At 40.8% G+C, this 16,070-nt stretch overlaps 1 protein-coding gene across 4 annotated transcripts in view; it reads left to right on the top strand.

Moving 5' to 3' along the window:
* Positions 1-16,070, top strand: part of GON4L (gon-4 like) — an 87,751-nt gene that overhangs the window by 25,829 nt on the left and 45,852 nt on the right. For all 4 annotated transcript variants that reach the window (XR_004960998.1, XM_036273769.1, XM_036273768.1 and 1 more), the window contains exon 11: positions 9,120-9,312. Coding sequence is in view for 3 of the 4 variants with exons in the window: in XM_036273769.1 (XP_036129662.1) it covers positions 9,120-9,312 (193 nt within the window). In the remaining variant the exon portion in view is untranslated. The remainder of the gene's footprint in view (positions 1-9,119; positions 9,313-16,070) is intronic.

The following is a 16,070-nucleotide window of genomic DNA, read 5'->3' as shown; positions in this document are numbered from 1 at the left end:
ATCGAGCTTGAAACCTGGGCATGTGCCCTGACCAGGAATCGAACCAACCGACTGAGCCACACTGGTCAGGGCTGTAATGTTAATGTTTATCACATGTTTAAGGAGGTGTTTCCTTGAGTTCCTCACTGTAAGATTATTATTTTTTTCATTTTAAAGTTAATTTGTGTTTCTTATAAGGATATAGTTTGACAATAAACATCTTTGTAACCACTAATTTTAGAATCCATTGCTTTTTTTTCCATTGGATGACTTTTTTTTTTTTTTTTTTTTTAAGAATGGAAGGGAGAAAAGGAAGGGGAGACAGAGTTAGTGAATCATTGATGTGAAATACACATTGATTGGTTGCCTCCTGCATGTGCCCTGATTGGGCCCAGGGGTCAAACTTGAAACCCAGGTATGTGCCCTTAACTAGGAATCAAACCTGAGACCCTTCAGTGTGCAGGCCAATGCTCTAACCACTGAGAACACTGACCAGGGCTCATTAATGTGGTTATTGTCAAATGATAACTTTCTAAATTTTATCATGTAATCAGTTCTTAATATTCCAAGTTTTTCCCACCAGTCTTATAGGTCAATGAAAAATATGTCAATCCTCATATTTAAAAACAGAATATTGACTGGAATAACTCTGAAAAAGGTTATTTAATTTAATCACCTTGCTTTGGAGTGGCTGAGTAGTTATGTTGGGGGTAATAGAGTTTGTTATAACCATTTATTCATACATATACTGAATGATTGAAGTTGGGAAATGACAGTGTAGTCTGTTAGAGTCAGAGAGAGACCATAAACACGTAAATGACTTCAAATACTGGTTAAGTGCTATGAACTAAATGAAAACAAGGAAATCAGGTAGTATTACATAGACTAATCAAAAAAGGCCAGTTGAGGAAGTGACATTTAAGTTGAGAAGGAGCTAGTCATATAAATGATCTGGGGGGGAAATGGTTCATTGAGAGGAAATAGCACATTCAAAGTTCCTGTGCAAATGGTCTTAGCATGTTCCAGGGACAAAAACTAACTGATTCAGAGGGGTTATGGGAAGTAATAGTAGGAGTGGGGTCAGAACTAGGCAAGATTGGGGATAATGAGGATTTTGGAAAACCATGATAAAGAATTTAGATTTTGGCCCAGCTGGTGTGGTTCTGTGGTTGAGCGTCGACCCATGAACTAAGACGTTGCTGGTTTGGTTCCCGGTTAGGGCACATGCCCAGGTTGTGGGCCAAATTCCCAGTGGGGGGCATGCAGGAGGCAGCCAGTCGTGTTCACTCTTATTAACGTTTCTCTCTCGTCCTCTTCCTTCTTCTCTCTAAAATCAATAAAGAAAAAAAATTTTTTTTAAAGAGTTTAGATTTTGCCCAGGCTGGGTAGTTCAATAGGTTAGAGCATTGTCCTAATATACCAAGGTTGCAGGTTCAGTCCCCAGTCAGGGCTCATACAAGAATCAACCAATAAGTTCATCAATAAGTGGAACAACAAATTGATCTCTCTCTTTCTATTTCTCCATCCCCTCTCTCTCTAAAATCAATTTTAAACATTTTATTTTTAAAAATGCATTTAGATTTTAACATTTAGAAAAGCTTTTTGTGATGTTTTATTTTATTTATTTTATTTGTCACCCAAGGATATTTTTCTGTTGATTTTCAGATATAGTGAGAGGGAGGGAGGGAGGGAGAGAGAGAGAGAGAGAGAGAGAAACTTCAATGTGAGAGAGACACATCACTGGCTGCTGCCCACATGACTCCGACCAGGGATCGAATTGCAACCAAGGTACGTGACCTTGACGGGATCGAACCCGCGACACTGGTCCACAGGCCGATGCTCCAACTGCTGAGCCAAACTGGCCAGGACCCTATAATGTATTCTTCATTTCAGTTATTGTGGTCTTCATTTTTGCCTGTTTTTTTTTATGTTTTCTATCTCCCTTTTTATTATTATATTTATTTATTTATTTTTTTAAATCTTTATTGTTGAATGTAAAATGTATTACAGATGTTCCACATTTTCCCCCATTGACCCCCTCCTCCCCACTCCCGCCCCCCTCCCGCCTTTTCCCACACTATTGTCTGTGTCCATTGGTTATGTATATAAGTTCTTTGGTTTATTTCTTCCCACCCCCCCAACCTCTTTCCCTTTGAGGTTTGTCAGTCTAACAATGAATTTATACTTCTTAATCTCTTCACCTTTTTCACCCATTCCCCCAACCCCCCTCCCAACTGGCAACCAACAAAATGTTCTCTGTATCTATGAGAATGTTTCGGTTCTACCTGTTCATTTTGTTTGTAGATTTCATTGTTGATAGATATGTATTCATTGCCATTTTGTTTGTTCATATATTTTATCTTTTTCTTCAAAAAGACCCTTCATCATTTCATATAATAACGGTTTGGTGGTGATGAACTCCTTTAACTTTTTCTTGTCTGGGAAAGCCTTTATATGGCCATCGATTCTAAATGACAGCTTTGCAGGATAGAGTAATCTTGGTTGTAGGTTCTTGCTTTTCATCACTGTGAATATTTCTTGCCACTCCCTTCTGGCCTGCAGTTTCTTTTGAGAAATCAGCTGACAGCCTATGGGATCTCCCTTATAGGTAACTAGCTGCCTTTCTCTTGCTGCTTTTAAGATTCTCTCTTTGTCTTGAACCTTTTGCATTTTGATGATGATGTGTGTTGGTGTGGGCCTCTTGGGGTTCATCTTGTTTGGGACTCTCTGTGCTTCCTGGACTTGTATGTCTGTTTCCTTCACCAAGTTAGGAAAGTTTTCTGCCATTATTGTTTCAAACAGGTTTTCAATTTCTTGTTCTCTCTCTTCTCCTTCTGGCACCCCCAAGATGCGAATGTTGGCATGCTTGAAGTTGTCCCAGAGGTTCCTTACACTATCCTCATATTTTTGGCTTCTTTTTTCTTTTTGCTGTTCTGATTGGGCATTTTTTGCTTCCTTATATTCCAAATCGATGGTTTGCTCCTTGGGTTTATGTACTTTATTATTGAAGCTGTGTAAATTATTCTTTATTTCAGTTAATGCCTCCTTCAATTCTAACTGTGCATCCATGATTTCTGACTGGTCCTTTTTTATGCTCTTGAGGCCCTCCCTAAGTTCACTGAGGTTCTCACTAAGTTCATTGAGCATCCTTATAAGCAGTATTTTGAACTCAGCATCTGTTAGGTTGCTTATCTCCATTTCGCTTAGTTCTTTTCCTAGGGTTTTGTTCTGTTCTTTCATTTGGGACCTGTTTCTTTGCCTCCCTGTGTTTGTTTCAGTGTATTACTTAACGAGAGGTATGGGGCTAGCTGAGACCAGGTGTTGCTCGTTTGAATGAATTTAGGAAAAACCTGAAGCAGGATCCAAGACAGGCCAATCCTTTGGTTAAGCAAGTGGCAAAAGCTTGGGTGGGCCTGAAAGTTGGGTGGGGTGGGGCTGGGCCTCAGGGCGTCACCAGGGCGGGGCTACCAGTGTGAGCCAGGTTGCGGGAGTCCCAGATATGGCTTCTGTCTGCCGCCCCAGGGAAGGGCTCACCAAAGGAACAAAGGCCTCTGACAGCACGTTTGTCCCAGAGAAACCCCCTCTCCAGCCCTCGCTCCAGTGCCAAACAGCTCAGTTCTTCCCTGTGTGTCTCTGGCGCCCCTTGAGCTGCCTCCCCTCTAAGCTTAGAGGGAGAGAGTCCGATAAGTCCGTGCGCGGGCCCTTTAAGGAGCTGCCTGGGGCTCCAGCCGCTTCCCTGAGCCTCAGTTCCCGCTGGTTTTTCCAGCCAGAAGTTATGGGGACTTCTCTTCCTGGCACTGGAACCCTGAGCGGGCCACCTGGTGTGGGAAGGGGACCCGTCAGTCCTCAGGAAGGACCTTTCCAGCCGAGGTGTCATCCTGATTTTTATCCGCCACACTTGGGTGTGGGACCAGCCCATTGCGCCGGCCGCTGCCCCTCACGCCTCCGCCCCTCCTACCAGTCTGGATGTGGCTGCTGCTTTAATTCCGTAGTTGTAGGACTTACATTCAACTTGATTTCAGGTGGTTTTGAATGATGGTTGTTCTGTAGTTTAGTTGTAACTTTGATGTGGTTATGGGAGGACGCGATACCGCACTTACCTACGCCACCATCTTTACTGGAAGTCCTATTATTATTATTTTAATTAATTAATTTATTATTATTATTATTTTTTAATCCTCACCCGAGGACATTTTTTGATATTTTGTTCAGATAGAGTGGGAGGGAGAGAGAGAGAGAGAAACATCGACGTGAAAGGGACACATCGAGTGGTCGCCACCCACATGACCCAACCAGGGCTGGGTTCAAACTGCAACTGAGGTACGTGCCCTTAGCAGGAACCAAACCCGAGTCTCTCCGGACTGCAGGCTGACACTCTAACCGCTGAGCCATACCGTCCAGGGTTATTATTATTTTTTTAAAACCTCACCTGAGGATATTGTTCTATTTATCTTCAGATAGAGTGGGAGGGAGGGAAAGAGAGGAAGAAAGGGAGAGAGAGAATAACATCAATGCGAGAGAGACATTGATCAGCTGCTTCATGCATGCATCCTGACAGGGCATTGAGTAACTCGGGTATGTGCACTTACAGGGAATCAAATGGGTGACCTTTCAGTGCACCAGACAGCACTCAGCCAACTGAGCCACATGAACCTGGGCCATCTGACTCCATTTTTATGTTTCCTATCTTTTTTTTTTTTAAGTTATCTTGAAGTTCATCTACTCTTAAAACAGGTTTATTGAGCATCCTTATAATTTTTGTTTTGAATTCTGTATCTCGTAGTTTGCTTGTCTTCATTTTGTTTAATTCTTTTTCTGGAGTTTTGTTTTGTGTGTGTTTTTTTTATTTTTTATTCAGACAGAGCGGGAGGGAGAGAGAGGAAGAGAGAGAAAAACATCGATGTGAAAGGGACACGTTGAGTGGCTGCCACCTGCATGACCCATCCAGGGCCGGGGACAAACTGCAACCGAAGTACATGCCCTTAGCAGGAATGAACACGGGTCTCTCTGGACCGCAGGCTGACGCTCTAACCACTGAGACAAACCGGGCAGGTCTTGTTTTGTGTTTTAATGTGGGACATGTTTCTTTGTCTCCTCATTTTGGCTCTCTCGGTTATGTGTTTCTGTGTGTTAGATAGAGCTGCTAGGTCTCCAGTCTCGGTCAAGCTGCCTTATATAGTAGGTGTCCTGTAGGGCCCAGCGGCACAGTTTCCACACTACCTGAGCTGTGTGCTCCAAGTATGCCTTATCCCCTCCCCATTTTTGGTGGGATGTATGCACCCTCCTGTTGTAGTTGAGCATTGATTGCTATTGGCACATCAATGGGAGGGATTTACCCAAGGCCAGTCAGCTGCATGACTACAGCGGAGGATATGCCACTGAGCAATATTCGCTTTAGCAGGTCTCTCATGCCCAGTCAGTCCACCCCTTCAGTGTGTTGCTTGTGCGGGTGACTGGGTGGTACTCCAGCGTGGTCTACCAGGTGCATGGGCTTTGAGGTCTCCTGGGAGGTGCAGACCAAGAGTAGCCATTACCTATACCCTTCCCGGGACCACCCAGCCTGAACTACAGAGCAATCTGCAGTTGGTTGTTATTTATGCTGGGCTTGGAGAGGCCAAGCTGTGAATCGAGGCTGGCTGCCACTAGTGCCAGACCTGAGTCATTTAGCACGAGGTACAGGGTATGCTGAGATCAGATGATTTTTGTTTGGGATTTGTGAACCTTTGAGAGATCTTAGGAAAGTCCAAAGCACGAGAGAAGACAGGCCACGTGTATGGAAAAACCACTGGAAACAGCTTATTGGGCTTGCAAGTTGGGTGGGGTAAGGTCTCAGAGAATCACTAGCATGTGGCAAACTCTATTAGGTTAATGGAGACTCAGATATGGCGCCTGCCTGCCTGCTCTGTGCGGGGTGGGCTCAGCAAAGGAACAATGGCCTTTGCCTGTACTTCTGTCTTGGAGAAAGCTGCTTTTTTAACTCTGGCCAGATAATTCAGTTCTTTCCCTTATGTCCCTGGTCCCTTCAAGCTGCTGCCCCAGCACTGGAGCTCACAGCAAATGAGTCTGTGTAAGTCTGTGCATGGGCCTTTAAGAGGAATATCTAGGACTTCAATGGCTCTCTGTCTCATTCAGCCACAATCTCTGCTGGTTTTCACAGCCAGAAGTTATGGGTACTTTTCTTTCCAACACTGGAACCCTAGACTGGGGATCCCCGTGTGAGGCTGGGACCTGTTTCTCCACAGTAGGGAGTCTCCACAGCTGAAGTATCCCTCCCAGTTTTTAACCACTACACATAGGTGTGTGACCAGTCCATTCAGTGTCTCTGCCCCTCCTACCAGACTCATTGTGGCATCTTTATATTCTTAGTTGTAAGACTTCCATTTAGCTAGATTTCAGGTGGTTCTGAATGATGGTTATTTTGTAGTTTAGTTGTACTTTTGATTTGGTTGTGGGAGGATATGAGTACCGTGTTTACCTACTCTGCCATCTTGACTGCATGTCCTTTTTGTGATGTTTTCTGATTGATGTTAAACATTTCCCTTTGATTAAGGCGTGAGAAATGGACTATGATAGAGCAAGAGGGGGAACAGAAATCTGTTAGGAGTTTTTGCAGTAGTCTAGGGAGGACTTTTGAAATAGATCTACAGATTCAGTATAAACCCTATCCAAATTTCAGTTGCTTTTTTTTTTTTTTTTGCAGGGATTGGAAGTGTAATCTAAAATTCATATGGAAATGCAAAGGGCCCAAAATAGCCAAAACAGTCTTTAAAAAGCAAAGTTGGAAGTATATACTTCCCAAGTTCAAAAGTTATTAAAACGTAGCAGTTATCAAGACAGTCTGGAAATGGCATAACAACAGACACATTAGATAGATAGAGCAGAATTCAGAGTCCAAAAATAAACTCTTATAATGGTCAGTTGATTTTTTTTAAATTTATTTTTATTGCCTGGCTGGTGTGGCTCAGTGGATTGAGCATTGTCCCATGGACTTAGAGGTCCCCATTTGATTCCTGATCAGGGCACATGCCCCAGTTATGGGCTGGATCCCCAGTAGGGGGTGTGCAGGAGGCAGCCAGTCGATGTATCTCACATCAATGTTTCTCTCTCTCTAAAAAAATCAGTAAAAACATTAAAAAAAAACATAAACAAAAAAACAACAACTTTGTGCTTCAAAGGATACCATCACGAAAGCGAAGACAACCTACACAATAAGAATATAATTGCAAATGCCATATCTGATAAGGGACTTGTATCCATAATACATGAAGAAATCTTATAATTCAACAATAAAAAGACAACCAATTCAGCCCTGGCTGGGTAGCCCAGTTGGTTAGAGTGTCATCCCAATATTCCAAAGGTTGAAGGTTCAATCCCTAGTCAGGGCATACACAAGATTCAACCAGTGAATATATAAATAAGTGATACAGCAATTCGATATTTCTTTCTCTGTCTCTCTCTCTCCATCCCTCCGTCTCTCTCTCTCTCTCTCTCTTTCTCCCTCATCTCCCCCTCCTTCCTCTCTCTCAAAAATAAATAAATAAATAAATAAATAAATAAATAAATAAATAAATATTTTAATGACGCCCCAATTCAAAAATGGGGACAAATGGGAGAAAGTTAGAGGGGGTTGGGTAAAAAAGGGGGAGAGATTTCAAGGTGTACAAATTGCCAATATGAAATCAGTCAAGGAGATGTAAAGTACAGCTTAGGGAATATAGTCAACAATATTGTAATAACTATATATGGTGTCAAATGGATACTAGACTTATTGAGTTGATCACTTTGTAAGTTATATAAATATCTGATCACTCTGTTATATACCTAAAACTAATATATTATTGTATGTCAACTGTGATTGAAAAATTAAAATTTTTTATTGGGCAAAGGGTATGAATAGACATTTCTCCAAAGAAGATACACAAATGGCCAATAAGACATTAAAAGATGCTCAATATTTTTAGTTATTAGGAAAAGTGCAAATCAACACTACAATGAGATATCACTTCACACACTAGGATGGCTATGATAAAAAAGATTTTCAATAACAAGTGTTGGAAAGGATGTGGAGGAATGTGGAACCCTCATATATTGCTGGTAGGAACATTAAATAAATGGTGCATTTTGGAAAATGGTTTGGTGGTTTCTCAAAAAGTTAAACATAGCTACCATATGACCCAGCACTGCCTTTTCAAGAAATTGAAAACATATGTCCATTGAAAAATGTGTACACAAATGTTCATAACAGCAGTATTCATAATAGCCCCAAAGTATAAACAACTCATTTTCTTCAACTGATAAATGAATAAACTAGAAGTTGTATATACATATAATGGAATGTTATTGCACAATAAAAAGGAACAAAGTATTGATACATTCTACAAAATAGATGAACTTTGAAAATATCATGCTAAGTATAAGAATCCAGAGACTAAAGGCTACATATTATATAACCCCATTTATGTGAAATATCAGCATACGCAAATCTTTAGACATAAAGTAGATTAGTAGTGCCCTGGCCTGTTTGGCTCAGTGGTTAGAGCGTCGGCCTGTGGTCCAGTTCCCGCTAAGGGCGCTTGCCTCAGTTGCAGTTTGTCCCTGGCCCTGATTGGTCATGTGGGTGGCAGCCACTCGATGTGTCCCTTTCACGTCGATGTTTCTCTCTCTCTCTCCCTCTCTCTCCCTCCCACTCTACCTGAACAAAAAATGGAAAAGTGTCCTCAGGTGAGGATAAAAAAAAAAGTAGATTAATGGTTATCATAGACTGGATGCAGGTGAGAATAGGGTGGGGAGTGACTGCTAATGGAAATTGGATTTCTTTTGGGGGTGATGAAATGTTCTGGAATTAGATAGTGTTGATCACATAACTCTGTGAATGTAGTAAAATCCACTCAATTTTATACTTTTAAAGGTGAATTTTATGACATAAATTATAGCTTAATAAAGTTGTTGTAAATGTTCCTGGAATGTTGGTTTAAAAACTGATGTCATTGTCCTTAAAGTTGCTCAGGCAGAGACTAATAAACCCAAGTTGTTTGGAGAAGAGACTTGTTATTTTAGCTAAGAAGAGAAGCACACAGGATATGGTGAGATTTGCATTAGGCATTCAGTGACATGTTTTTATTTTCTTCTCCATTGGCTAGCCAATGGATGACAGTCTCATTGCATTCCGAACCCGCTCTAAGATGCCTCTGAAAGATGTTCCCCTGGGACAACTAGAGGCAGAGCTTCAAGCTCCAGACATCACCCCAGACATGTATGACCCCAATACAGCAGATGATGAGGACTGGAAGATGTGGCTCGGGGGACTCATGAATGATGATATGGGAAATGAAGGTAAGTAGTTTTGTTTGCATTTATTATCTACTCTGTCCATTATCTCTGTGGAAAAATTTTCATTACTTAGAAGCTTAAAGAAGTGGTTTTTGATTAATTGAATTTTATATTTATCCAACAATTTACTTTAAATCAGTAGTTAAATTTCCCCCCTCCCCTTTTTTTGATTAAGAATTTTTGGGCCCTGGCTGGTTTGGCTCAGCAGTTGGAGCAGCAGCCCAAGGACCTAAGGGTCACGGGTTTGATTCTGGTTAAGGGCACATGGCCGGGTTGCGTATTTGATCCCCAGCCCTGTTTGGGGTTGTGTGGAAGGCAGCCAATCTATGTGTCTCTTGCATCAATATATCTCTCTCTCCCCCTTCCTTCCACTCTCTCTAAAAAACAAAAAAGTATCTTTGGGAATCTTTTGAATGCTAAGAATCCTCCCCTGAAATATAAATTCACACATATTTTATATACCATTTCATGGGAGTATATGGATTCACTCCACTGTTGTGTTAAGTTTCTTTAATGGTGCAAGTGAAAGAATCCAAACTCTCACTTTCAAGAAGGTCAAATGAAACCAGACTTTGCTAAAGGGCAGAAAAACCTGCAGTAGAGCTGAAGCCCTGTTAAGGCTCTTCTTTCTTTTCTACAGCCTTCATCTTTATGTCTTTTTCTCAGTCAACTCTATTACCAAACCTGTTTTATTCTGTAAGGCTGGAACGATGGTCATAAGCACACTGTTTACTTCTTGCTTTTTCCTTATAGCAGAAGGCCTGTCTCCTACAGGCTCCAGTTGGATTCCGAGGAAACAACTCAGATTGGCTTGGTTTGATCATATGCTCACTCTCTTGGTGTTGCATGCGATTGATAGGGAGTCTGTTTCATCATGGAATCCTGTGATTGGCAGCACTCATAGAACAATGTCGTTGGTGTATGCAGTTACTCAAAAGAAGTGATAGTGTTTTCAGAAGGAATATTGATCAGACAGAATCAGTGTTGACTATGGTCATGCGTCGTGTAAGAATCACTACTTATAGCCTTTATTTTAGAATATAATTAAAGTTCTTACTTTAATACTATGAGATAAACATAAAGATAATTATTAAAATTATCTTTGGTGATTTTTAAAAAGTATAATGTAGTGGAAATTAGGCAGGCATCACTTAATCGTTTTGTGTAATATATTTTTGTAGATTTAGAAGATATGAGATTGACATTATTTGTAGTGATTCTAGATGTCATTTTTTAAAAATCCTCACCCAAGGATATGTTTTTCACTGATTGCAGAGAGAGAGGAACAGAGAGGGAGAGAGAAAGAGAGAAACATCAATGTGAGAGAGAAACATTGTTTGGCTGCCTCCTGTATGTGCTCCTATTGGAGATGGAACCTGAAACCTGGATATGTGCTATGACTGAGAATTGAACCCGTGACCCATCGGTGAATTGGGTGACACTCTAACCAACTGAGCTGCACAGGCCAGAGCTTATCAAATTTTTTTGATGAAATCAGGAATTTTATTATTATTATTGTTTTTTTAATTTTTTAAATTTTATTCAGTGGGAGTGACCAGATATTTTAGTTGTTTTCTGGAGGAGTCACACCTTTTAAAAAATTTATATATCTAGCCCTGGCTGGTTTGGCTTAGCAGTTAAAGCGTTAGCCTGTGGTCCGGAGAGACCCGGGTTTAGTTCCTGCTAAGGGCATGTACCTCGGTTGCAGTTTGTCCCTGGCCCTGGATGGGTCGTGTGGGTGGCAACCACTCGATGTGTCCCTTTCACATCGATGTTTCTCTCTCTCTCTTCCTCCCTCCCACTCTATCTGAACAAAAAATGGAAAAATGTCCTGACTGGCTGGTATGACTCAGTAGATTGAATGTTGCCCCATGGACTGAGAGGTCTCGGTTTAATTCCCAGTCAGGGCACATACCTGGGTTGCAAGCTCAATTCCTAGCCCCCACTGGGGCTCATGCAGGAGGCAACCATCAATGTGTGTCTTTCACACTGATATCTCTCTCTCTCTCTCTCTCTCTCCCTCCCTCCCCACCTCCCCCTCCCCAACACCTCCCTCCCATCCACTCTCTCTCAAAATCATCCTCAGGTAAGGGTTAACAAAAAAAAAGAATGGCATAAATACTATTCTAAGGTTTTAGAAGAGGAGGTGGTCATTGAGATGGACCTTTGAAAGATACTTGACAACAGTGACATTGAGGAAAGGAAGGAGGTAGATGATTGGAAGTGACATTAGATAATATGTATTATGAGTTCTATAAGATGTCCTCACAGGAGTTTCCTCTTATTTTCTGTATTATATACATGCTTGTTCAAAGAAATTAAAAACAGTAAGTCCTCACTTAGCATCATTGCTAGGTTTTGTGAATTTAAGTGAAGTGACATATGAAACCAAGTTTACCATAGGCTAATTGATATAAACAAGAGTTAAGTTTCTGTGGTATCACATCAACCTAAAAATAGAAGGCCTACCATTGCTGAAATGATGTTATAGGAGAACTTGATGTAGGATATAATGAAAACTATTAAAGCACTTCCCCATGATGAGGGTTTCATGCTGAGAGTACTCACTGACAGAATTTTGATAATATCTCTAAGAGTTTTCAAATATGAAGTTACCTTTTAGTTTTACACATTAATGTAGAAATAGGAATAATTTAAGTACTAAATTTAAACTTAGGACTTTCCCCATTTAGGATAGACAGATAATAAGAAGTACATTGGTATGAAAATTAGCATTTTTCTTCTTTTTCCACCCACCCCTAGAGCAGAAATGCTAATGTACAAACTTGTATAAAGGGGAAGAAGTTGCATTTGATGCTATCGTCAACATGCAAACTGGAGAATCAGTTTCTTAGTAATCAACAACTGATATGTTATCACATTAGTCTTTCTGATAGGAGTCTAAGCTTCTGGTTTGAGAATCTGATGAAAGCTATGTAGTCTCTTTCCAGAAAACTACTGTCTATATACAAGAAATTTTTTTCATGTGATTATTTTTATGATTTATAAATTTCTTGAAGTTCACTTGTTGATGCTTTATTTTTCTACCAGCCCACCCTAAGGTCCCTGACACCAAGGCTCAGAAGTCACTGCAGAAAGAAATGAACAGAGACAAAGATATTTCCACCCATTTTGTAGAAATCTCAGAGAAATTCATTGTGATGCTCAGTGTTAGAAAATGAATTTGTTATATACTGCTAAGATAAGAACCCAGTTTAATATTCTAGGAACATATCTGAATAAAGTAGTCTTAGGGGACATTAAAGCATTTTTTAAATGAATATGACTCAGCAAAGCAAACTCTGCTTTTTGTCCTCAGACCTGAGCTGACATAAAATTTTGACAGTAATTAAGTCAGGTTCTCATAGCTTTATCAGTGACAGCAGCTTTGGTTTTCCTGATGATCATGACCTTGGTTGAAAGAGCTGAAATGGTAGCTATTGAGGAGGAAAGGCCAGACAGGGTTAGCTGTCAGCATTTTGGGAGTCTAGGGCAGTGTTTCTTATAATAGGTCCCCAGAACTTGAATCCAAATCAAGAAATGTAAGGATGTTTGTGTGTTGAGTAGTGTTAATTAAAGATACAGATTCCAGGGCCTCCCCCTATACCTACTGGATCAGAATCTCCAGTGGGTATCCTAAATATTGGAAACTAAGTGTGTGATAAAGGTTCATTGAGGAATAATGGTTAGTGAAAAGGGTGAAAATCCTTTTTCTTTAAAATGTATTATATTTTATTTGTTTGCCTACAGGACAGATTAAAGAAAGAAAACTCTGTCCTGGCCAGTTTGGCTCAGTAGTTAGAGCATCAGCCCGAGGACCAAAGAGTCACAAATTCAATTCCTCGTCAAGGTTACACGTACCTAGGTTGCAGGTTCAGTCCTCGGCCTCAGTTGAGGTCATGCAGTAGGCAACCAATCAGTGTTTCTCTCTCAAATCGATGTTTCTCTCTCTTGTTCGCTCTCTCCCCAACTCTGTCTAAAAAAATCAATGGAAAAATATCCTTGAGTGAGGATTTAAAAAACAAAAACACACACAAAGCCAACTAGAGTTGGTGTGGATTTACCAGCTTGATTGACTGAGTGCTGGTAAATAGGAGATGAGGGTAGATATAGATCCTAGTACCACACTATAGTGATATGCTGGTCTATTTTTGTAGCATTACATGGCTATTTTCACATGTTCCTAATACCATCTGATCTTTGTATTATTAAAAGTGAGAGTCTCATTTGCACTGGAAGAGTATATACCAAACTGAGATCAGCTGGTTAGATGCTGACATTGTTAATCAGTGAAAAAGTAACTTTACACAGAGGGTGTATTTCACAACCAAGGTACTAAAAGCTAAGCAGAACTCGGAATAAACCTTCCTAAATGATTTTTCAGCCTGTTTGCCAAATAGGTTCACTGAGAACATTGACTCACCCATTTTTATGTTACGGGCAGAAGCTGTCTATTGCAGTTCTTGTACTCAAACAAATAGATGAGTGTCCATACATTACTAATATGATATCCATTATGTTTTAAGCTCTTGCAGAGCTTTCATTATTGACCAGTTTGTGTAAAGAACCTGCTGTGATATGACTTAAAAAGTACTGTAGAGATTAGGAAGACAGAATTCCATTCCTGAGGATTACAAAAGTTTCAGGGAGATAAACCCACAAATGCATGGAAAGGAATTGACATTTAAATAGCTATGTATAGCCCGGCCAGTGTGGCTCAGTGGTTGAGCATCAACCCATACACCAAGAGGTCGCCAGTTCAATTTCTGGTTGGGGCACATGCCCAGGTTGTGGGCCACATCACCAGTGGGGGGCATGCAGGAGGTGGCCAGTCGATGTTCTCTCTCATCGATGTTTCTCTCTCTCTCCTCTCCCTTCCTCTCTCTCTAAAATCGGTAAAGAAAAAAAAATCAATGGAAGGATGTCCTCGTTTGGGGATTAACCAAAAAAAAGAATATCAGGTTAGAGGAGGTTAATCAATACAGATTATTCAATGATTGTGAACCAAAATGTGTGTGTGTATATATATATATATATATATATTTTTTATCCTCACCCGAGGACATTTTTCCATTTTTTGTTCAGACAGAGCGGGAGGAGAGAGAGGAAGAGAGAGAGGGAGAAACATCGATGTGAAGGGACACATCGAGTGGCTGCCACCCGCACGACCAACCAGGGCCGGGAAAAACTGCAACCGATGTACGTGCCCTTAGCGGGAACCGAACCTGGGCCTTTCTGTACCGCAGGCCGACGCTCCAACCGCTGAGCCAAACCGGCCAGGGCTATATATTTATTTTTAATGAAAGATATGTATTATGAAAATCATCATGGAAGGGTACAAAGTAAAAAGTAAGAGTTCTTCAATCTTCATTGATATTTTCTAGATATTTTCTGTGTGTGTATTCAATCAAGCACATATTTATCTCAAATACTTTTCCCCTAAAAGTAATCATATCATATATATTGTTCTGCATATAAAGCTTGTTTCCTTCACTTAATATAATTTAGATGTTTTTCCCTTGTAATACATAGACATCTTCCTCTTTTTTTTTTGTTCAGATAGAGTGAGATAGAGAGAGAGGAAAAGAGAGAAACATCAATGTGAAAGGTACAAATCAAGTGGCTGCCACCCACACGACCCAACCAGGGCCGGTGACAAACTGCAACTGAGATACGTGCTCCCAGCGGGAACCGAACCCAGGTCTCTCTGGACCGCAGGCTGATGCTCTAACCGCTGAGCCAAACTGGCCAGGGCAACATTTCCTCTTGTTCAATGATTATGTTGTAGTAAGAAATTTAGTTTCTCTTTTGATAGGTTTTTTTGTTTTTTTTTTCTTTTCTTTTTTTTTATCCTCACCCGAGGACATTTTCCCATTTTTTTGTTCAGGTAGAGTGGGAGGGAGAGAGAGGAACAGAGAGAGAGAGAGAAACACCGATGTGAAAGGAACACATCTAGTGGCTGCCACCCACACGACCGACCAGGGCCGGGGACAAACTGCAACCGAGGTACGCGCCCTTAGCGGGAACTGAATCCGGGTCTCTCAGGACCGCAGGTCGACGCTCTAACTGCTGAGCCAAACCGGCCAGTGCTCTTTTGATAGGTTTTTTAAAAAAATTCAGTTCCTCAGTTGCACTAGCCACATTTCAATTTCTCAGTTTCCTCAGGTATACCATTATCGTACAATGCATATGTAGCACCTTTTCATCATTGTAGAAAATCATTTTGGATGATATTGATCTAAATTTGTCTCAGGAAAATTATAACCTTAACATAATTCAATGACTCCTTCACAATTTTTATTGAGGAACGGGAAAGACATCATAATATCAACATTAAAGAAAATTATGAGGCATATTTCTAAGCCCTAACATGACGTATTTTTGTGTATTTTTATTTATTTATTTTTAGAGAGAGAGGAAGGGAGAGGGAGAGAGAGATAGAAACATCGATGAGAGAAAACATTGATTGACTACCTCCTGCACGCCCGCACTGGGGATTGGGCCCACAACCTGGGCATGTGCCCTGACGGGGAATTGAACTGGTGACCTCTTGGTGCATGATTCGATGGTCAACCACTGAGCCACACCGGCTGGTTTTTAGTTTTGTTTTTTTTTTATCCTCACCCAAAGACAATTTTTGTTTTTTGTATTTATCTTCAGATAGAGCAGGAAGGAGGGGGACGGAACAGAGAGAGGGAGAAACATTGACTGGTTGCCAGCCACACAACCCCAACCAGGGCGGGGACAAACTGCAACCAAGG

The sequence above is a fragment of the Molossus molossus genome, unplaced genomic scaffold, assembly GCF_014108415.1.
Source record: "Molossus molossus isolate mMolMol1 unplaced genomic scaffold, mMolMol1.p scaffold_m16_p_20, whole genome shotgun sequence".
NCBI classification, from domain to species: Eukaryota; Metazoa; Chordata; class Mammalia; order Chiroptera; family Molossidae; genus Molossus; species Molossus molossus.
Note: the sequence above shows the minus strand (reverse complement) of the source record. Positions and strands in the feature narration are given on the sequence as shown.